Below are 23,159 nucleotides of genomic sequence, written 5' to 3'. Positions count from 1 at the left end.
CGCTTGGTGTCCCCTTTTATCCTGTTAGCGTGGCTTCGCTCCGCCCTCGCCACGCCCCTTCTAGAACCTACTAGTGGGCCCTCATTGTCCCTTCCATAACTTTTACCCTAGATCCCTTTCGGGTCTATTACGTGGACTGATGTCAATCAGGGCTGCTACAAGCTGCAGATCCCCTTCCCTGTCAGCAGCTAGTGCTATGCTACTTAGTGACCAATTCTATGTCACTACAGTACGTATATTCCCTTAATTGCTGTCTGCCATATTTCTATTCTGGAACTGTCTATCATAACCTCCAAAACCTGCATTACCTTTTCCTCCCTCGTTCCCCTTCTGCCTTTCCTTCCTCCATACATTCTCCCCACTATACATCCATTTCTCTTTGCTCTCTTTAACTCTTCCCTCTCTTCTGACATTTTCCCCAACCCTTACAAAATCATCATCATCATACCGCTTCTCAAAAAACCTTCTCTATATCCTTCTGTCCCTGCATACTATCACCCCTTTTCCTTGCTTTCTAATTTCTCCAAACTCCTTGAATGCTTAGTGCAATCCCACCTCTCATTCTACATCTTTTCCCACTGACTGTATATCCCCTCCATCGGTCTGGGTTTCGCCCTCTCCATTCCACTGAAACTGCCCTCTTTCACATCCACAACCACCTGGCTAACTCACTTCACTCCGGTCTATCCTCCGTCCTTATCTCTCTCAGCCTGTCTTCTGCCTTCGACATCTTTGACCACTCCATCCTCTTATCCACTCTCTCCAACGTCAGCATCTCTGACACCCCTCTTTCTTGGATCCATTCCTACACAACTTCCCATTCATCGACTGTCTCTTTCAACCACTGCTCTTCTTCAATCACCTCTGTCATGGTTGGTATCCCCCAGGGGGCTTGGTATCTGGTCCCCTTCTGTTCTCCGTATACACATCGGCCCTTGAGTCTATTCTTTGTTCCTTTGATATTTCCTATCACATGTTTGCAAATGACATTCAAATTTTCTTCTTCAAATCATTCATCCCCGATCGTTCCCTCTGCATATAATCCTGTCTAACAGCCATACAAACATGTATTTCCCAAAACCTCCTTTCAATTCCACTCTTTCCTTCAATTTCCACATTGCCAAGATCACTCAAATGCTGTTACGATTTGTACAACACCAGGGAAATCTGCCCCCTCATCACTACCACTGCTGCCAAACTCCTCGTACACTCCCTTGTCTTCACTTGTCTTGATTACTGCAACTCACTCCTGGTAGTTCTCCCTGCTTACGCCTTTAACCCTCTCTAACACTTCCATAATGCAGCGGCATGCACTGTACTCAACCTTCCCAACACATCTCACTGCTCTCCTCTCCAACAACTTCACTGGCTTCCTGTTTTATCACCGCTGTCTTTTTAAATTCCTCACCCTAGTATTTAAAGCTTTGCACGGTCTTGCCCTTCTCCCCCACCTCTCTTCTCTCGTTTCCCAATACGTCCCTTCACGCGCTCTTCGATCTCAATATTCCCTTTTTTTCACTGTTCCTTCACCTCCTCATGCCCAGTCTTGCTTTCTTTATTTCTCTCTTCTTGCCCAATTGCACTGGACCAAACTTCCTCTCTAAATTACTCTCCCCCTTGCTTTCCTTGTTTCACTCTGTCCATAGGTCTTTTCTTTTTTTATATTGTTTTTTCTCTTCTACTGCCTTCATCGGTTCCTTCTTCCACCTCTGACCGACTCCCCCGGTCCTCTTCCTACAAAAACCTTAATTATTGACCCGGCTCCAATGTCTCGCTTTCTCTATGTGCACCTAACCACATCTCTCCCCCATCCCTCCACTGTACACTTCAATCAGCTCAACTATGCGGCCACCAGAACTCTGCCCCTACCACCCTACACCTACCCTCAACCATGCCCAGCAAAAGCACATATCTTACCACTTCATGCTTGTGTCCCATACCCCGCTGCCTTTCATCCACATTGCACCTATCTGTCCCCTCATTCACTATCACTCTCCACCGAATTCCTCCTTCCCCATCCCGAAAACATCAGCTCCATTCCCAGCCTCTGTCCCTCCATCCCTTCCGTCATCTCCCTCACTGACAGCCGCTCCACCCCACCCATTGCTCCCCTTTAGCCCCTTGTGTACTGCCGTCAGCTTATGTTGTAAAGTGCCCTGAAAAGGGCACGATATAAATCCTAAATAAAATAGAATATCGTTTTACATCTTTATTGACCCGAGACCAGTAAAAATTTTAAGAGATTAATCCTATCAAGAGTAATTCGCACAACCATATGTCCCTCAAGCAAGGAATCATGTTCCAATCCCATCACTGTGTTCTCAACTCACTTTGTATCACCTGTGGTGAAAACATCTCCCCATTATCTATGTGAGCAGACGAAAACTCTTGATACAACAATCTTTGCCACTGCTTTTCTGCTGGAATTTATTTTACCAGTATACCCGATTTTGTTTTGCCTTGCTTGCCCACAATGTCTTTAGAGAAAACTCCTGCTCCTTGGCACTTTTCAAGTCCTCTATAGGCATTCCGTAATTACTTGATGGGTTTTTCGTCACATGCTCTGTCTGCTCTCTTAACGGCTTGAGATATTTCCTCTCCCTGCACGAACTCCTGTGATTCATCCCTTACTCCGTCATGCCTTTGTACCCTTTCTAGTTATGTCGCACCTGGGATATTACCCGCCACAAATGCAGAGGTTCATCCACGCACATAACATTAACCAACTCATGAAAGGTAAGGGAACGTCAATTAAATATTGGCCATTGGACATGTTCGTGCTATACCATCTATTAAGTATTTTCCTGTTAATTGAGAGTCGGCCACAACAACTCGTTTTACCCTGACTCCACTGCATCCAGTGTCCCTTCACACTCTTGCTTGTCTAGGTCTGTGGGCTATTCACTACTCCTGGTTGTACTTGGTTTTCAGAAAAATCCACCCACATACCCAACACCGGAATTTTTCCGCCATCTCTTAAGACTACCAATTTATTTTATCCCATCAACAGTTTTGCATGCATAGGTCATGTGAGCTTCTGTCCTGGTTGACACAGCCTCAGTTGACCAAGGACTGATTTTCCTCTCAGTCTGTCTCCCAGTTATGTTATGGTTTTGCCTACAATTTGTTTGCGATGTGGCCCAACCTGCCACGTAAATAGCACCCCAAAGTAACACACCAGCGGGTTGGTCGTTTTGACACACTTTTATCGATGATACTTTCATGCACTTTATAGGCAGAACCCCCATGAAAATTATCTGACTTGTGTGCTGTATGTGACTTAATAAAAAAGGAACCCATTTGTACACGCAACAAAACCGCCTAACTCCATCACCCTTATACACCCACCGGCACACCTGTTTACAGGACTCACGGTCCTGCATGTCCCAGACCTTAATAGTCAGCATGTGGCAATATGCAGCACTTAAGTGCTTTCTTTGGTGTGGTGTCTCTACAGTGTAACAGTAGGTAGAGCACTGGTGGCTCCATTGGTGTGGTGTCTCAATACTAGCGGTAAATAGAGGCATCCTGCTCCTGGCTGCTGTTTTCTGACACCATCCTCTTCTCCTCACGTGACATCCCCCTTCTTTGTTGACCATTTTATAGCAGTTAAATTTGCATAATAGGGCTTCTCCACAGCCATACTCCTATAACCGGTACACCAGCTATAATTGTTATAGAGGGAAGCCAGGGCTGTGACCCTCAATTTTCACCTCGTGATTAAAAATGTGTTCAATCCACAGAGCTTCCGTTTTATCACAGGACACCTCTTTTTCAGAATTCCTCAAAGGAACCGCAACATTGACTTCAGATGGCTCGGCTGGTGGCAACAAGCTGATACCATAGCCAAGGTTATCTTGGTAAAGCCCACCAGTCCCCCTGGTTTTGGCCTTCCATGTTATCTCATGCGTTCAGTTCATTTGGCTAAGATGTGAAATAATTAGCTGGGATATGAACAGCAGTAATAGGGGTTCTTCATTACTCTCCCTGTTGTGTAATTTGCAAGCCACATTTTCAAGCTGCACACATCGCCAAGTTTTGCGTAGTCTGCAATTTTATGTTATCAACTATTGAATCGCTGACTTACTTAAACATGTTTGATTTGACTGTTTGTAAAGGAAATCCCAATACATTTTTACAATTCCTGGAGAGTGTGCACACTGCACAAAATGAGACAAAAGAACTGCAGTAAGGTGAAGTGGTGGTGACTAAAGAATGAGAAAGAAAACTTCTGCTGGCAAGCTATGAAATGTGGGAACAACTGGTGAGTGGAATACTGAAAGCAGCAGGTAGTACAGTGGGAGTGAGCAAAGGCAGATGAAACAGAAGGAAACATGGTGGTGGAGTGATGAAGAGCAAAAGGCAACAAAGAGAAAAAGGTCAAGTTTAAGGACTGGCAGAATACGAGAGAGAAGGACTATCTGGATGAATACCTGGCAGTGAGAAGAGAGGCAAAGCGAGTGGTGGCAATGGCAAAGAAAACTACATTTGCACAACTCTACCAGAAGCTTGACAGCAAAAAAGGCGAGAAGATGGTATACTTTTTGGCAAGAGCCGGAGAAAGAGAAAGACCAGTGACATCGACCATCTGAATCTCGTTAAGAGCAGTGAAGAACGAACAATATTGGTTTGAGTGAGATGGAAAGAGTACTTTGAGAAGTTGCTGAATGTAAAAGCCCCATGACGCAAAATGGTTGAGGAGCATCAAAGAAATGAGGTAGTTGCAGATACAATAACGACAGAAGAGGTAGTGGAAGCTCTAGGCAGCATGAACCATCAAAGGTAGTGTGACCAAATCAGATTCCAATTGCTGTGTTTAAATTAATGGGAGAAAATGGTGTTGAAATACTGATGGGGCTGTTTGGGAAAATCTGGATGGATAAGAAAATGTCGGATGTGTGGAGAGTACATTGGTTCCCATCTTTAAAAGGAACGGTGATGTACAAGAGTTTGAGAACTACAGAGGAATAGCATTGATGAGTCACACCATGAAACTCTGGGAAAGGATTATAGAAAGGAGACTGAGGAAGCTGGTGGATAGTGGCGAGGGCCAGTTTGGATTCAGACAGAAAATGTCAACAATGTGTAATGCGAGCGTAAATGGGCAGGCCGGATGTGACGATCCGAGAGGGAGGAGTCAGGGTCACGTGGGAGAGGGAGGAGTCAGGGTCACGTGGGAGAGAGGTTATAGGAAGGAGACCAGAAGACATCTGGAGCAGTCGAGGGAGTGAAGAGGCGAGACCACGTTGGGTGGCCACCGTGCCCTCAGCCGCGAGGCTGATAGGGCTCGACAAACGGCGCCAGCTAGCGGGGTGCGGAGAGAGCAGAGTGCGCGGGGCGCACAGGGCGTGCGAGGTTGCACGGGGCTAGCAGAGTGGCTAGCAGGACCGTGCAGGTTGCACAGGGCTAGCGGAGGCTAGCAGAGGGTGCGAGGTTGCACAGGCAGCAGAGTAGCTGCAGAGTGTGCGGGAGCACACGGAGCAGCAGGGTAGCTGCAGAGTGCGCGGGCGCGAGGAGAGACGACGCTGGGCTGAGGAGGAGGCCAGCAGAGTGCGGAGGAGAAGAACATCAATAAAGGACCAACGGAGACCAACATCGTGTGAAGGAGTCCTTTATTACAAATGGATGAAATCTTTGCACTGAGAGTATTGATGGAGAAGTTCAGAGAGAAGAAACTGGACCTGCATATGGTGTTTGTTGATCTTGAGAAAGTGTACGACAGGGTGATTAGAGAGCTCCTCTGGTGGTGTATGAGATGTATTCCTGAGGTATATGCCCAGCTGATCCTGGATATGTATGAAGGAGAGAAAAGCAGGAGTAAAGCAAGGATCCACCCTGAGCCCTTTTCTATTCATCCTGGTGCTGGACACGCGAGATATTTTCAGAGGGAGCCCTCATGGTGTATGCTGTTTGCAGATAACATTGTGTTATGCGGTGAAATCAGAGGGGTAGTGGAAATTATTTGAAGATCTGGGTGCAATAGATTGAAGGGAATGGGTTGAGGATCAGTCGGACAAAGACCGATTATATGGTTGCAAATTTCAGTGGAAATAATGGATTGCAAATTGGAAGTGACCAGTTAATAAAGACGAATGAGTTTAAGTACCTGGGTGCAACGATGTGTGCTGATGGGTCACTAGAAGGAGAGATGAGAACAAGAGCAAGGGCTGGATGGCTGAAATGACAAAAGATGACTGGTGGGGTGTGCAATAAGAGGGTCCCAGTTTGGTTGAAGGGAAAAGTGTACACGACAGTGGTGAGGCAGGTGCTGTTGTATGAGGCTGAGTGCTGGGGCACAAGAAAGAGGGAGGACCAGGCCACAGAGATGAGGATGTTCTGGTGGATGGTGGGTTTAACAAGGAAGGACAGGGTGAGCAATGAAGAAGTGATATGAAGACTCAAGGTGGTGTGGTTCGGTCATGTTGAGAGACAGCAGGAAAATTATGTGGGTCAGAAGTTGCAAGTGATGCAAGTGGAAGGAAAGAGATCAAGAGGAAGGCAGAAAAAGAGGTGGGGGCGATGTGGTGCGATCGGACATGGTGGCCTGAGGGGCGGAAAGAGAGATGGCGCAGGACAGGGCAGTGTGGAGAAGGTTGATAAGGACAGCGGACCCCACATGAGTGGGACAAACACGTGGAAAAAGAAGCGGCAAGCCATCGTTGGCTTAGCACAACAATTGTGCCAGTACAAACAAGTTAAAGTTATAGGCTTTACTCGTTTAATGAGCGTTTTTTTAAACGAGAATCCCCTACAACGAGCAATTCGAATGTGGACCCATTTGTTATCAAAACAAGCAAAATGTTCGTTTATCAGAGACTGATGAATATGCATCCTGTGATGGCACGGGGCACACGGCGGCTCGCAGCTGTTTGTTTACCAGTTATGTTGTGCTGAGTGAACTTGCGTACTTAGTCATGGGGGGGCGGGCCTTTGCTGACACCATAAATGGGTGGCGACCCTAATTAATTGCAGACGTGGAGGAAAGGAAGTGGCGCTGTGAACAGGATAAAATTCAACCGCAAAATAATTAATTATACACTATTTTAATGAAGAAGGCCCATATATGAAATAATGGGGCATGGTTTTGCCCATATAAGGAATACTGGAATGGGAATCGATGTGTTTTTTTACGATTCGATGTTCGCTTTAATGGGAATCGACCTGGATCAAGCATTGATCAAGCATGGCGATTTCTGTTACGTGATTCATTTCATCCCGTTACAGCGCCCCATTTCGCAATGTGGCTATAAATCCAGCAATCCTGGTTCGATTCCAAGCCACGGCTAACATCAGCGGCAAGTGATATTTGAACCAGCTTCCTGCATGGCCCCTGCTGCTCCCTCCACACACGTAACTTCTACCATGGAAACTAAATAAATACCAAGCACTGTTGTTTTTAATGTATGTATGTTGAAATTATTTCGCACCATACTTCTTTCATGTGTGGTATTACATTTGATATGAATTGCATTATTTATTAATTTAAGTTAGTATTTTTTTTTTCAAAAGTTGTTAAAGAGTGGAAGATAGTGGAGCTAAAACGTAACTCATATTTGAACATGGAAAAGTTGTGGGGGGCGCTGGCCCCCAGGGCCTCTCCCTGCTGGGGGCCGGCCAGAGGGGGTCCGCCGTCTCCGGATCCCTCACTCGTGTGAGAGTTGCTGCGCTCCTCGTTTGCGGGGGAAGGGCTGCCGCCAGCCGGCTCTCCTCCCTGGGCCAAACCCCCGCGAGTCCGCGAGTCTTGCTTGTGGGGCATTGCTCGGGCTGCCTCACGGCCGCGGTTCGGCCGTTGGAGAGCCGGGGTGAAGGCGAGGATGCACGGAGCTCTCGCTGGGAGCGGGCCTGTCTGCGCTGATGATCGTCTCACGGATGGTCCAATAGCCGGCAAGCTTCCTGTCCTGAGGCGGACTTGAGCAGAAAGAGAGCTTCTTGCCCTTTCTGCGGCCCTTTTATTGTTACCTACATCAAAGATAACCCGGCTCCGACCCACTGGCCAATCAGCTCGCTTGGACTTCCCGCCGCGGGTCGTTGCTTTCCAGCTACGTACTTCTCCCTGTTTGTGCCGAGCGCCCGACCAATCAGAGAGACGACCCCGCTTTCCCGCCGTTCGTGGCTCCGCCCCCTACCTGCCTACCGACCCGTGTGTGTGGTGTGCATCTTAACCGTGGTGGCTGGGCAGCCCCGTCGTGACCATGTAATTTCAACCCAAGTCACGGCGCCACAATGTGAGTTAGCATCGTGGGAGATCGCCCAATTCCCTGGCCGCAGGAAACCGTCAAGATTATCCCCATGAAAGGGCTTCTGGGTGAAAACCTGTCGGCCAGGTGACCTCCCCTCGGGGCTCTATGGTGGGGGGGGGGTGGGTGTTTATGTGGGGGGTGGTGCGGGGAAAGCAGCGTCGGCCCTGACGCTTTGCGGTGGGGATATCGTAGGTGGGGTGCCCGCAGAGCGGCTTCGCGGCTGCGGCATCACAAAACGGAACTCAATGGGAAAACGACTAGCTTACCGAGCGATTTTCGCGGAAAAAACCTCGCTCGTTAAGCCAGACACGCCTGTATTCGTTTAATAGTGTGAAAAGTCAAGAGACCAGAATCGTCTCATTCGCAAGAGTGCAAAGATGTGTGCCTGTGTGAGAGGGATGGAGCCTAATTTGTCAGCTCAGCCCTGATTCACCTTGTCTCTCACCTTCAGTTGCTGATTCGATGTGAGATTGTTTGGGATAATTGGAGCTTCACTTATTTAACCCAGAAAAAGTGTAATAATAGTGGCACGATAATTGAACACAATCACGTTTGTGAAAAATACAACTACCAGGCAATAATAATTGCCAAAAATAAATAAATTAATTGCGAGTTTTACTTACGTTTATTCGGGACCCTAGGGTCCCGCCATTAGGGTCTTATTGCACAATAGCGTAAACACTCTACAGGAATCGTGTGCTTTGTTTAAATTTGCAATTATATACTTTATATGCCAGAAAAATAGGCAGCGCATTTTCAAAATGAGTATCAAACGATAGTCAATTGTGCTTACGATCACAAAGAACAATGGAAGTTATAAGTTTTTAAGACTTTCAGGAACGTACCGGTTTTTCCTGTGACCACATCTGACAATTGTGAATTGGCCCCACTATGAGCCTCTACATACACAGAGTAGTTTCTGTTCGCAACCAAATCCCAAAATGTTCTTGTAGTTGGAAAGCTATAGTTTTCGTTTCCGATCAGATTCCAAGTTGCAGTGTCTCTTAAGTAAGCTGAGTAGTAGTCTATGTCAGAAAATGGAGCCGTCCATGAGATAGTCATGGTTGTTTCAGTCTTGCCACTGATGATCACAATAACTTTGGGTGGCACTGTGAAACAGCATCAGCAGTAGATTAATCATATGAGCAACATGTTAACGTTTTCATAAACACCGTTATTCTAAACAATTAAATTTCGCAGTTTAAACATCATTTACATTGAAATTCCTTCATTTTGAACACGGTATTACTATTGTTTTGGAACATAAAATGTTTAAGGATGTCTAATAATCTTGGCATTTATGGTCTGTGCTATCCAGTGCAGTCAAGGCCACTCTACGGAGACAGCACTGTTACGAGTGCTAAGTGGCCTCCTCGGCGATGCCGATTGTGGGTTTCTTGCCCATCTGGTTCTCCTTGATCTCACAGATGTATATGACAACACAGACCACCTAATTTTTCAGCAGCGCTTTCAGAAATATGTATGCACTGTCGGCACTTACTGACTTGGTTCTGTTCTTATCTATCAAATCATGTTTTTACGAAACATCTTAGGATAAACATGTTCTAAATTGTTAAATTACGGGGTGCCACATGGCTCCTTTCTTAACAGACTGCTTTATTTAACTACTTTTACGTAGTAAAATCACATCCAGTTTCAAGGTGATACATCATCTATATGTTCTTTTTTGAGTACATCTGGTCAAATGTATGTCATAAAAGCTTGATTCCCAAACAGAATAAATTGTCACTCATGTAAGTATTTAACATAACAATTATAATTGTTTAACCTCACTGAGAAGTTGAGGAACAATTCTCACAACCAAGGTAAGCTTCGGCAAATCGCATGAGACTATGCAATACTTCACCAGTACTAGTTCCAAGATGTCCGAATTTAAATTCAGGAAGTCAACATTTTACATATGCCCCTGGTTTAACTCGGTGAGCAAAGATCTTAACCCAAGGCACCCCATTTTAGGAGAGTACTCTAAGGAAATGCTATGTTATCTGCAGATGATACACCTGGTGGAAAAACTTTGAATACAGCCCATGTTTACATTTTCATAGATCCCACAGTCCAGCCCGCTGGTCTTGACATTGCTTGCCGTCTCATGGATAAAGTTTAAGTGTGCCAGATGTGAAATAATGAGTTGGGCTGCAAATGGCTAAAATAGGGTTCGTCATTACTCGTGTGGACAATTGACATACCTGTCAAACCCATACGGTTTATCCGTGTTCTTGTGCAAGGAAATTGAGTTTTCCGGTCCATATATGGTGTACAACCGTTTCGATACGGGCAAAAAAATCGTCTGTTTGTTTGTGTTTCTCCCATGTGATGGAACTTCTTAGGATGAACGTTGAGATTGATAAAGGCACGGGGTGACCGATAAGGTGTGAATTGGTATGTAATAAGGTATGCAATAATAAGGGGTTGACAGGTATGAATTGAGGGTGTAGTACAATTATTGACAGTAGACCGTAGAGATACTTACAGGTTCTGTCCATGACGACATCTGATATTTGGGAGGAGGACCCGTGGTAAGCCGTCACAGACACGGAGTAGTTCCTTCCAGGAACCAGGTTAGTGAATGTGTATGTGTTTGAATATGAATATAAATAGTAATTCACGTATCCACTCATAGTCTCTGTCATGTAGTTCCAGTAGAAGTATGCGTTCGGGAGAGAAGTCATACAAGAGATTGTAATGGACGTCATCGTCTTGTTGGTGATGGTTACAAGGGTGTAACTTGACACTGAAACGGCATTTGGCATGGGCGACATTTTGTCAACGTTATTTTTTTTACGTAACGTATCTGAAAAAAACCCTAATTGAAATCATGACACATTCTGTATTTCATAATTCGATAACTTTGACAAATACTTAAATAAACATTTGTTGTTAATGTAAAGGGTTGACGGGAATTAATAATGAATATTGAACACCATATGCTTTTGGTTCTTTCGGTAAAGTCACGTAGTTAGAAATAAATTACCAAAAGAACCAAAGAGTATGGATTCCTGCAGTCACGGAAGATTCAAATCAAGATTGAACACCATATGCTTCGCTGGTTTTTTATGGTTTTCACTTCTCAGTCACCAAAAATCATTACACACTGGGTTGATTATTTTTTCTGACGATGGGTTGCTGATTAGTGATTATTAACAGGCCTTTACAAATCAATTGGTAGACGAAAGCCTCCTCATGCCTTATTACTCATAGGGGTTGCTCTGAGTAATAAGGTTGCATTGAATTAAACTTCCTAATTTTACTAAATTTGCTTTCTCCGTGCTTGTTTGTTTAGAAGTGCAGTGTCTCGCTCGTTCATCCGCTATGGGCAGGACGAATTTGTTTGTTTAGAAGTCCAGTGTTTGGCTCGTCTGTCTGCTATGGGCTTGGTTGTTTAGAAGTGCAGTGTCGAGCTCTCCCGTCCGCTATGGGAAAGTCGTGCTTGTTTGTTCAATGTTCTCTAACCCCCACCCTCTCTTCCCCAGCACCTCTCTCTATTTAAAGCCTCGACACATAGGCGTTGTGTTTCTGTGTGCCTATGTGTGTGTTTGTCTCTGTGTGAGTCTCTCTCTGCTTGTGTGTGTGTGTGTCTCCGTTTCTGTGTTTTGTCTTTCTCTCAAATTTAGCAATCTTTGGAAGAACGTAATCAACCAGATAGGGTGTTTACTGTTATGTTAGCCGACTCTCTGCGTTGTATTGCATTTTATTTCTAAGTTTACTAGGTTCGTTTTTTTCTTCTTGGTTCTTTCGGTAAAGTCACGTAGAAGGGAAGTATCTCAAAGTTATGTGGAATCCCTCCTCGTACCTGACGACGATTGCTTGCGCTGCAATCAAAACGTCGTATTCTATTATTATTTAATTACAATTTTTTCTACGTGGAACGCGAGGGGTCAGTAGGTGCCGGGATATCAGGAGGTTTCGCAGTGATCATTGAGCGGATACGGTCGATCTTGGTCATAAAGTAATTGAAGAAGACCACATGAGTGGGGGCGGCAGAAGAAGTTGCAGGTAGAGTAAAAGTTTAGGGTATTGAAGAGTAAAGCAGGGTGTGGAGATAGGGAGGAAATGAAAAAATAAGTATGAATGGTGAGAAGCCTCCAGTGACGAAGCGTCATTTGATAATATGGAATAGTAGGGAATAATATTAGGAACGTGAGTCATCGGTTGGTTAAGTCCTCCAGATGCGCTCTGCTCTGAGCACGAGCCGAAGTTGTGATTTGAGCGTTGATGATAACCAAATACATGGGCGGCGTTGTGGAGGGTGGAAGGGGAGCATTGGTGCAAGCACATCCAAATTTGAAGAAAGTACTAAATTTAGGACAAAATAAGTAGTACCAGGGTGCATGGAGGAGAAATCAAAGTTCGGTGGAAGCGATGAGGAAAGAACGAAGTTGGCAGTTGTCAAAGGAGCGTAGGTTGTGGCGGAGGTGTGGGGGTGCGGGGAAGTTGGGGGGGAGGGAACTACGAGTGGTTAATCCACAGAGATGCCGTTTATCACAAAGCTCCTCGTTTGCAGAATTACTCAAAGGAACTGAAACGTAATCTCCAGATTGCACAGCCGGTGGCAACAAGCTGATAACATAGCCGTTGTCTTTGTTTAGCCCAACAGTCCTGTCCCCAGTTGCTAACGCACCTGGTGATACAGAGCTTTAAATATATATCCCGTATTTACTTCGTGATACATTCCATAGTCCAGCCCGCTGGTCTTGACCATCTATGCTTTCTCAAGGGGAATGTTCAATTGTGCCAGATGTGAAATGATCATTTGGGCTGCAAATTGATAAACTATGGTTCGTTGTTACTTTTGTGGTCCAATGAATATGCAGGACAATTATTGATAGAAGACCGTATAAGTACTTACAAGTATCTTCTTGGTTCTTTCGGTAAAGTCACGTAGAAGGGAAATAATAAAATAATAAAAATAAAACATAATAAAACAATTCTCACGACGTTTCGGCCACAACGCAAGCAGCTGTCCTCAGGTGAAGACCAGGTCTGTCGGGGAGACAGCGTCTGAATGAAACACCACCACGCTTGGAGTGTATATTTAAGCTGGAGTTGGAAGGGGGAGAGCGCCTTGACAAAAGAATTTGCATATCAAGAGTAATTTAGCATATTTATGGGAAATGCAGATATGTGATTAGTACCACTTGTGAAATGCGTAGGAGGTGGGTGGGGGGTTTCAAAGTCATATTATGCCTGTGCATTATGCAGGATTAGCAGCATCAAAGGGAGGGGATAGGGGTAGCATTAATAAAGGGAAGGAATGATAATAGTATGTAGCTGCAGTAACTAAACAACCACGTAAAAAAAACTAAGGTATAAACTACATAGTATCATCAGTATACTAAATATACTCTCCAATAAGCTGATTATTCTATCCACCTTACTGTATATCACAGTGCTGTATATTCACTATACAATTACGATACTATATATTGCCTTATACATTGTATTAAACATTACAATTTTATACTATTTATTATTATACAATCTGCTAAACACTATACCATTGAATGTCGAGTGAAAGATACTAAGAGGAAGCAACGAAATATGTCAATGGGAGAGTGGTAGTAGGAGACTTGCAGCGGAGCAAAGAATACATTCACTGCGGAGAAAACAAGATATATACTTAATGCCAGTAAATGTGTAATAAAGGACTCGATCACTGGGTCTGTCTCCGTTGTCCTTTATTTGGGTTCTTACACTTGTCCCACACGGCCCTCGCTCAGAGCCCTCCGCTTGGCAACTCCACAGCTGCCTTCGCTCACGTAGCCTCCTCTCTCCTGCAGCTCCGCTGCAGACTCCCTTGTGCAGCCTCCCGGCTGCCCTCACAGCAGCTCCACCGCTGCTCCTCGTTCCTCCACGCTCGGTCACCGCTGGCCGACGGTGCCGAGTCTTACTCTGCGTGTGTGGCGATCTCGCCACTCTCCAACCTCCGCCATGCGTGGCCTCACTCTAACTCTATCTCCCACACTCTCTCGTCTCTTCCGGTATCTCTCCCTTAAGACCTCACCCCTCTCTCACACGTGACCTAACTCCTCCCCCCCATGACGTCATATCCGCGAAGCCGTTTACGCCCGCATTACACCACCCTCCCCCGTAGAGAAAATCCAGCCGACCTCGGCTGAACAATAACGAGACAAGTAATGCGAGCGAACACAACCATCACACATTCAAGGACAACGAAGCATACAATAAATATAACAACAACAACAAAACACAACAGTAAAATTCAACGAAATGTAAGGGACTTTGAGCGCGTTCGGGTCGCCGGTCCGTCCCGGACGGGCGGCGGCCCTCCTGCAGACCGGGAACGTGACGGGGTTTTAGGAGCGACAGGATGAAGTCCTCCTGTCGCTATTGGAGGCCTGTCAACGTCCCGGACCCGTGTCCCTGAAGGCCCAGCCTCGGGGGTGTGTCGTGATCGCATCTGCGATGGGGTCGGAATGGCGGCGGGGCTCGGAGTCTCCGCAGCCGTGGTAGGCACACCCCGAGCAGAGTCTCCTGTCTCCAGCAATGTCACGGCCGGCTTGTCTGTAAAAGGCACGACAGGCGCTCTTGCAAGGTCAACAGGCACAGGCAAGGATGAGTCGGTAGCAACAGACCCCGGCAAGGCAACATCAGGAGATGACGCATCATTTCGAGGGTCCACATATGGTTTCAAGCGCGACGTGTGAACGAACCAACGCTGATATCCAAACCGAACACGCGCGGACTGTGGGTTTGGAACCTCGATGAGGCGAACCGGCCCTTGCCATGGTTTGTGTAATTTAGGAGAGGTACCTGGCCGCACCTGCGGGCAATGGAGCCAGGCCATGTCCCCCACCTTCCAGGGGCACTCCCCCTTTGAGCGTCGAGCACACCGCTCGTTCCGGGCCTGGGCTTTGGCAGTAGCCATGCGGGCCCCTTCCCGCGCCTCAGTAACCCGGCGAACGGTATCCTGAATGTAATCAGGAAGAGGCTTAGCAGGTCCCTTCACTCCAGTTCCCAACTGCACATCCATTGGCGGCACGTTTTCGCGACCGTACATAAGGAAAAACGGCGAATATCCTGTAGCCGCATGCGGCGTCATCCGGTATGCCGAAAGTACCCCAGGGATATGCAAATCCCAATCCGATTGTTTTTCGCTCATGGTGTGACACAACATGGCAGACAGAGTCCGATTCAGCCGTTCGACCATACCCTCCGTTTGTGGGTGGTAGGGAGATGTCCGTATCTTTTTAGTTCCAAGAGCCGCACACACCTCCCCCAACAATTTAGAAGAAAAATTCCGGCCTTGGTCTGTAAGGAGCCTCTCCGACGCCCCCTTGTCCATAACATACCCAAATAGAAAGGCGTCTGTGATAGACGCAGCTGACTGGTCAGGCAAAGGCCAGGCCATCGGCCAGCGGGAGAGGTACTCCACCCCAACTAGCAAGGATTTATTACCCTTAGCGGATGGCGGGAAGGGTCCCAAAATGTCCAACGCCACCAATTCGTTAACTCTAGACACCTGAATAGACTGGATGGGCGGCACATATGGTCGTTTAGGTGGTTTTCGCCAGGCACAATCGGGACACGCGCGAACGTGACCGACGACATCCGTTGTCATGCCGTGCCAAAAGTAGTCTCGCTGCAACGTCAATAGGGTCTTCTGCACCCCCAGATGTAAAAGCGTGTCCCCATGCAGAGTCCTAATCAATTCGTACCGCAAGGATGCCGGTACAACCAGACGCCAGCGTTCCTGTAACCCTTCCCTCCACATCAGCAGACCATCGTGGAGAGCGGTTTCCGGCATACCCCCCGTACCCAGTCCCCCACTCTTCTTCGCAGTTCGATTTCGTAACGTGACCAATGAATCATCCAACATTTGTTCCCGAATCCACAAAGCCCTTGGAAGATTCAAAATCCCATCAGCCGGTCCCGGCTCCTTTGGAGCTTCAGGCACCTCGACCGCCAACGCAACAGGCTGAGGGGGTTGCTGAATCGGCGCACATCTATGCGTCCCAGACACGCACGCGCAAGGGGATCACTGCGGCAACCTAGAAAGCGCATCCGCATTCGCGTGACGCACCCCCTTCCGATGGTGAATTTGGAAGGAAAATTCTTGCAGCGTGTCCAACCACCGCGCCAACTGGCCGGATGGTTGGTCCATCTTAAGAGCATACTGCAAGGCCGCATGATCCGTGCGTACAATAAACGAACGACCGTAGAGATACGGTCGAAATTGGCGGAGAAAGAAAACAATTGCCAAAAGTTCCCTGCGTGTGATGCAGTAGCGGGTTTCTGCGGGAGACAAAACCCGGCTACCATAGGCCACCACGCGCTCCACACCACCTTTTGACTGAGACAACACGGCCCCAATGCCCGTGTCACTCGCGTCCGTATCCAGAATGAAGGGGTGATCGAAATCAGGATAATCCAACGTCGGTGCCGTAGCCAGTCGATCGCGCAGGCCCTGAAACGCCGCCTCTTCTGGCGGTCCCCAAGCAAATTTCCGTCCTTTACCCGTAAGGAGGTGCAAGGGCCTCGCAATCGTTGCAAAATCCGGAACAAACCTCCGATAATATGAGGCAAACCCCAAAAACCGACGTACATCCCCCACCGTGGCCGGGGTTGGCCAGTCACGGATGCATGCTGTCTTGTCCGGATCCGTGGCCACCCCGTCCACACTGACGATGTGCCCCAAATAGCGCACGGAGCGTTGCAGTAGGTGACATTTCTTAGGCTTAAATTTCAAATTTGCGGAACGCATCCTGGCGAACACCGCCTCCAACCGCAATAAATGCTCATCAAATGTGCGGCTGAAGACGATAATATCGTCTAAATATATCAGACATGTCTCCCACTGCAACCCCGTTAACACCAACTCCATCAACCTTTGAAATGTGGCAGGGGCAGCATTCAACCCCATTGGAAGACACTTAAATTGGAATAACCCCTGCGGCGTACGGAAAGCAGTCTTCTCCCACGAGGGCTCGTCAAGGGGAAGCTGCCAGAATCCCGTAGAGAGATCTAGCGTTGAAAAGAACTTCGCCCCCGACAAGGCATCAAGGGAGTCGTCCATACGCGGCAGGGGGTACGCATCTGCCACAGACACTTTATTCAATTTTCGAAAGTCGACACAAAATCTCAATTTGCCATCCTTCTTTTTAACCAAAACAACAGGCGCGCCCCATGGGCTGTTAGATGGAGAAATTATGTCCGCAGCCAACATGTCATCCACTGCCCCTCGAACCTGATCCCGCTCCGCCGGACTCATCCGATGCGAGTTTAGCCGAATAGGGGCAGCGTCCCCTGTGTCAATATGATGGTAAAGCAACGAGGTGCGTCCCAAGTCCAAATCGTCGGAGCTGAACACATCCGAATAATTCAATAATAATTTACGAAGCGCGCAACGTTGTTCACCTGAAAGGGAATAATTTTCAACACACAATTCGGCGATCCAGCGATCATCTGCGGCAACAGGACCTGAAACACCACCAACCATGACCTGGCTGCCCAGATGATCTTGTGCCATAAACGCCATAGTGGCATGTGCCACAACAGTACCAGCCGGCACACACACATTTTCGGTACTTGCATTAAGCACCTGCAGAAACGGATGCTGGTCTGGCCGGACAATAGTTTGCGCCCCAACGAGAGCCGCACCGCCCGTTATGGTGGCGGACGGTGACAACAAAACCCCAATTGCACCTTTACGACCAGGTACAGGCTTCCGATATCGCAAGGGGATAAGCATTTGTGAGCCAGGTGGAATATCAACAGATACCTCGGACAGCGCCTGCACCTGAGCGACCGGAGCAGGTCGCCCCCAGGGCGACGGTAGAAATGTAATTTTTCGCCCACCCGGTAATTCAATGCAGTTTTGATTAATTCGAATTAGAATGGGCATCTTGGCCAGGAAGTCAGTTCCCAACAAACAAGGGACCGCGAGGGACCTCGAAATTAACAGAATTCCCGAGGCCGACATTCCCCGATCGATATTTTAGCGTCCACCTGGCCCACAATGCCCATGCTACCCCCGATGGCAGCGAAGCAGGAATCGTAAACCGGACGCACGGCCTCAGGTGGGATGTCCAACAGATGGAAAATTACATCCGATATAATGGTCGCGGACGCCCCGGAATCCACTAAAATACGCACGTCCACCCCTTGTATAGAACCAGGTACAGTGGACGAACCAGTAGCGGCCGCGACGACCCGCCGTGCCAATTTACGCCACTGCGTTACCGAGCGACGTGGCCCAGTCGATGGCCTCCCCCCGTTATTAACAACACCCGGATCGTACGACAACGGTGATGAGTGAGGTGTCAAGCCTTGCCGAGTGTCTGGTGCGCACCGACTTGCCTGTCCTGGAGGATCCTTCCGTGGCACGTCCGCTGTCGAGGCCTCCTGCTGGGGCGGACCAGGGACCCGGGCCCAGCAGTCCCTGGCGTAATGGCCTTTACGGCCGCAGCGGAAGCAGTCGATGTCGTTGCGCCGCGCCGCAGGCCCCCCGTCCCGACGCTCCCGTGGCGGCGGCGCAGATCGGGGCCCCGGCCTACTGCGGGCCGACCACTGAGTAGAGGCGGCTGTCAGCTCCTGCGGGCCCCCCCCCGTCAGGAACGTACACCGCCTTCTTGGGATCCCAGCCCGCGGCACCTCCCTCGATGATGGGCCCCCCCGTCCACGCCGTGACTTGCTTCCAACGGCGCAGGTTGAACTGGGCATCAAGACATTTAGCAGCCGCCCGGGATGTGAGCTTTTCGTGGCCACACACCGGCATAGGAATCCCCAAATCCCGGGACAGCTCGAGCATCTTACCCAAGATGAGAGGTTCGAGTAGGTCAGGCTCCGTCTCCGGGTATGCAGCCATGGCCAACTCCAATACCGCACCCCTGTATGCCACCGGCAACTCCTCGGGTGCTTGCTGACGTTGAACAATCCGGCGATGAGCATCATCCGGTGGCTCATATGCATCTGCCATCTCGTCGAAAACTCTTCTCAATGTTTTCTTCTTCTCGGCCTTTATAGAACAGAAGAATCTCACTGACTCATCATCGAGAAGAGTCGGTAAAACCTCCAATGCCTCAGCGTCTGTCCACCTTGCTGAGCGTACCGCCGCCAAGAATCTGCAGGCGAAAGCACTCCAATCGCCCCCGATGGAGAATTCTTTAACGGTCGTGAGATGACGACTGCGACTCCTTGTTGCACCGTCCGCAGCCGATGACTCGCCAGGCGGCATATTCAAAATGGCGTCGCATCGCAACGTGTTCAAGATGGCTGCCTCTCGCCGCGGAGAGCGCAAGATGGCGGCTTCCCGCCGTTCTTCTCCTGCCACGCCCAAGATGGCGTCTTCTCGCCGCGTGGCCGATGGCGCCGACAGCGGAGGCAAGGCAGCAACCTGCGGACCTCCATCGGCTCTCCCCAACGCTGTCCTCGGCGTGACGAGCTCGCACAATTGCGCAAGCATGATTTTCAGCGTCTCCAGCTGCGCCGCCATCTGCCTCCATCGCCAATCCGCGTCCTCTGGTGCAGACGGGTCCACCGACGCGGCGACATCTTGGACTCCCTGTCCCGTACTCGTTCCAGCACAGATCTCCTCTTCCTTCGCAGGCAGGTCCACCGCCTGAGGAAGGTCGTCGTCGTCGGATGATGTAGCAGATGATGGCGCAGGAATATTCTTTCTTCCGAGCTGTTTTGACATGCCGTTTCACTTCTGACACCAGTGTAATAAAGGACTCAATCACAGGGTCTGTCTCCGTTGTCCTTTATTTGGGTTCTTACACTTGTCCCACAGGGCCCTCGCTCAGAGCCCTCCGCTTGGCAACTCCACAGCTGCCTTCGCTCACGTAGCCTCCTCTCTCCTGCAGCTCTGCTGCAGACTCCCTTGTGCAGCCTCCCGGCTGCCCTCACAGCAGCTCCACCGCTGCTCATTGTTCCTCCACGCTCGATCACCGCTGGCCGACGGTGCCGAGTCTTACTCTGCGTGTGTGGCGATCTCGCCACTCTCCAACCTCCGCCCTGCGTGGCCTCACTCTAACTCTATCTCCCACACTCTCTCGTCTCTTCCGGTATCTCTCCCTTAAGACCTCACCCCTCTCTCACACTTGACCTAACTCCTCCCCCCCATGACGTCATATCCGCGAAGCCGTTTACGCCCGCATTACAAATGGACTGCGGTCTGAAACTCACCGTAAACGTGAACACAATCAGTTAATATCCGAAATGGTTTATTACGTCCTTCCAATGATTGCTGAGCCAGAATCCATCTTCTCGGTTGAAATTGTCTCCGTGTTTGTATATGTGGATCGCCTCATGAACGAATCTATCATGGTAGCCAGATGGCTTGCAGAGAACCTCTGTTTTGGAGAAGTCAATGTCATGTTAGCCCACTGAATTGTAACAGTGATCTGCCACGGCTGAGGTGTTTGTCCTACCGTGTTTCAGGTCTGCTTTATGTTCATGGATGCGGTCTGAGACATGTCGTTTGGTTTCTCCAATGTAACTGCTACCACAGAGGCAACTTAGTTTGTAGACGACAGGGTACTGTATGTCTGGAACCACATTTTTTACAGACGGGACCAGATCACGGATTTTATGTACTGTGTTGAATCGGACCTGGATCTTGTGTTTAATCAGGATTTTAGAGATATTTTTTGTGACCCCAGCAAAGTACGGCAAGGTGATGGTTTTGAAAGGCTCCTCAACAGGATCCTTCTTGATGGTTGGAGTGATAGCTTTGCAGATTGTGTAGTCAGAGTAACCATTAGCCTTAAGAGCTTGGCATACAGGTTTTAGTTCACTGGCAATGAGTTCCTGGTCGGAGATGCATTGGGCTCTATGGTATAGAGTCTTGATGAGGGAATTCTTCTGGAATGGATGGTGGTGGGAATACGGTTTTAGGTAAGCATCCGTATGGGTAGCTTTCCTGTAGACAGAGTGACTCATTGAACCATCAGGTGTTCTTTTAATTAGGACATCCAAAAAGGGTAGCTGGCCATCTGTTTCGACTTCCATCGTTAATCTGATGGCTGGGTGTATGGAATTGACGTGGTCGAGGAATTGGTCTAGAGCAGGGCGGCCATGTGGCCAGATGACAAAAGTGTCATCTACGTACCTCTTAGAATACAACAACAAAATTCAAGAACTACTCAACGATGGCAGCTATACAAAAATAAAAAGAGACCCCACCAACAGCCTCGTCATTAAAACCAACAAATTCATGTCTGATTCAACCGCATTTCTTGATCAAACCAAACAGTTCTCGTTGAAACCTTCTGCAGCCAGACCACCAAGATTATATGGCTTGCCAAAGATACGTTAAGAAGATACACCTCTTCGTCCCATTGTCTCTACTATCAACTCCCCCACCTACAAACTGGCTCGTTTTTTGTCTGAAATCCTGCGACCTTTCACTAGAGAAACCAACTCTGCGGCACTAAACTCTACTGACCTGGTATCGACAATCAAGGGAATTTCCCTGTCCCCAGACGACCTGCTTGTCAGTTTTGATGTGGTTTCCTTATTCACCAAAGTTCCTGTACCTGACACCATCGCAATCATTGAAGACTTGGTTCATCAAGGACTGAATACTGGGGTACCCCCCTCCCCTGGTGAGACACTGCTTAACCAATACATACGTCACCTGGAATGGAACTTTCTACAAACAAACTGAGGGCACCACAATGGGCTCCCCCCTATCTCCTGTTGTAGCCAACGTGTTCATGGAGAAATTTGAGACTGACGCCATCCAGACTGCCACTCTACGCTTGACCTTATGGAAGAGGTATGTAGATGACACTTTTGTCATCTAGCCACATGGCCGGCCTGCTCTAGACCAATTCTTCGACCACATCAATTTAATACACCCAGCCATCAGATTCACCATGGAAGTCGAAAAAGATGGCAAGCTACCCTTTTTGGATGTCCCAATTAAAAGGAGACCTGATGGTTCAATGAGTCACTCGGTCAACAGGAAGGCCACCCATACGGATGCTTACCTAAAACCGGATTCCCACCACCATCCATCCCAGAAGAATTCCCTCATCATAGAGCCCAATGCATCTCCGACCAGAAACACATTGCCAGTGAACTCAAACACGTACGCCAAGCTCTTAAGGTTAATGGTTACTCCGACTACACAATCCGCAAAGCTATCACTCCAACCATCAAGAAGGATCATGTTGAGGAGCCTTTCAAAACCATCACCTTACCTTACATTGCTGGGGTCGCAAAAAAGATCTCCAAAATCCTGATTAAACACAGGATCTAGGTCAGATGCAACACAGTACATAAAATCCGTGATCTGGTCCCGTCTGTAAAAGATGTGGTTCGTTCATGAGGCGATCCACATATACAAACACAGAGACAATTTCAACAGAGAAGATGGATTCTGGCTCAGCAATCATTGGAAGGACGTAATAAACCATTTCGGATCTTAACTGATTGTGTTCACGTTCACGGTGACTTTCAGACCGCAGTCCATTCACTGGCATTGACTATATATCTTGTTTTCTCCTCAGGGAATGGATTATTTTCTCCGCTGCAAGTCTCCTACTACCACTCTCCCATTGATATATTTCGTTGCTTCCTCTTAGTATCTTTCACTCGACGTTCAATGGTATAGTGTAAAGCAGATTGTATAATAATAAATAGTATAAAATTGTAATGTTTAATACAATGTATAAGGCAATATATAGTATCGTAATTGTATAGTGAATATACACCACTGTGATATACAGTAGGGTGGATAGAATAATCAGCTTATTGGAGAGTATATTTAGTATACTGATGATCCTATGTAGTTTATACCTTCGTTTTTTTTTACGTGGTTGTTTAGTTACTGCAGCTACATACTATTAACATTCCTTCCCTTTATTAATGCTACCCCTATCCCCTCCCTTTGATGCTGCTAATCCTGCATAATGCACAGGCATAATATGACTT

At 48.0% G+C, this 23,159-nt stretch overlaps 1 protein-coding gene across 1 annotated transcript in view; it reads right to left on the bottom strand.

The window, feature by feature from the left end:
• LOC144733724 (receptor-type tyrosine-protein phosphatase beta-like) overlaps window positions 1–23,159 on the bottom strand; it is a 116,943-nt gene that overhangs the window by 10,804 nt on the left and 82,980 nt on the right. Inside the window, exon 4 of the mRNA XM_078615748.1 lies at window positions 10,732–10,992. Within this exon, the coding sequence (XP_078471874.1) occupies window positions 10,732–10,992 (261 nt within the window). The remainder of the gene's footprint in view (window positions 1–10,731; window positions 10,993–23,159) is intronic.

Source organism: Lampetra planeri, chromosome 48 (assembly GCF_965212315.1).
Source record: "Lampetra planeri chromosome 48, kcLamPlan1.2.h2, whole genome shotgun sequence".
Taxonomy (NCBI): domain Eukaryota; kingdom Metazoa; phylum Chordata; class Hyperoartia; order Petromyzontiformes; family Petromyzontidae; genus Lampetra; species Lampetra planeri.
Note: the sequence above shows the minus strand (reverse complement) of the source record. Positions and strands in the feature narration are given on the sequence as shown.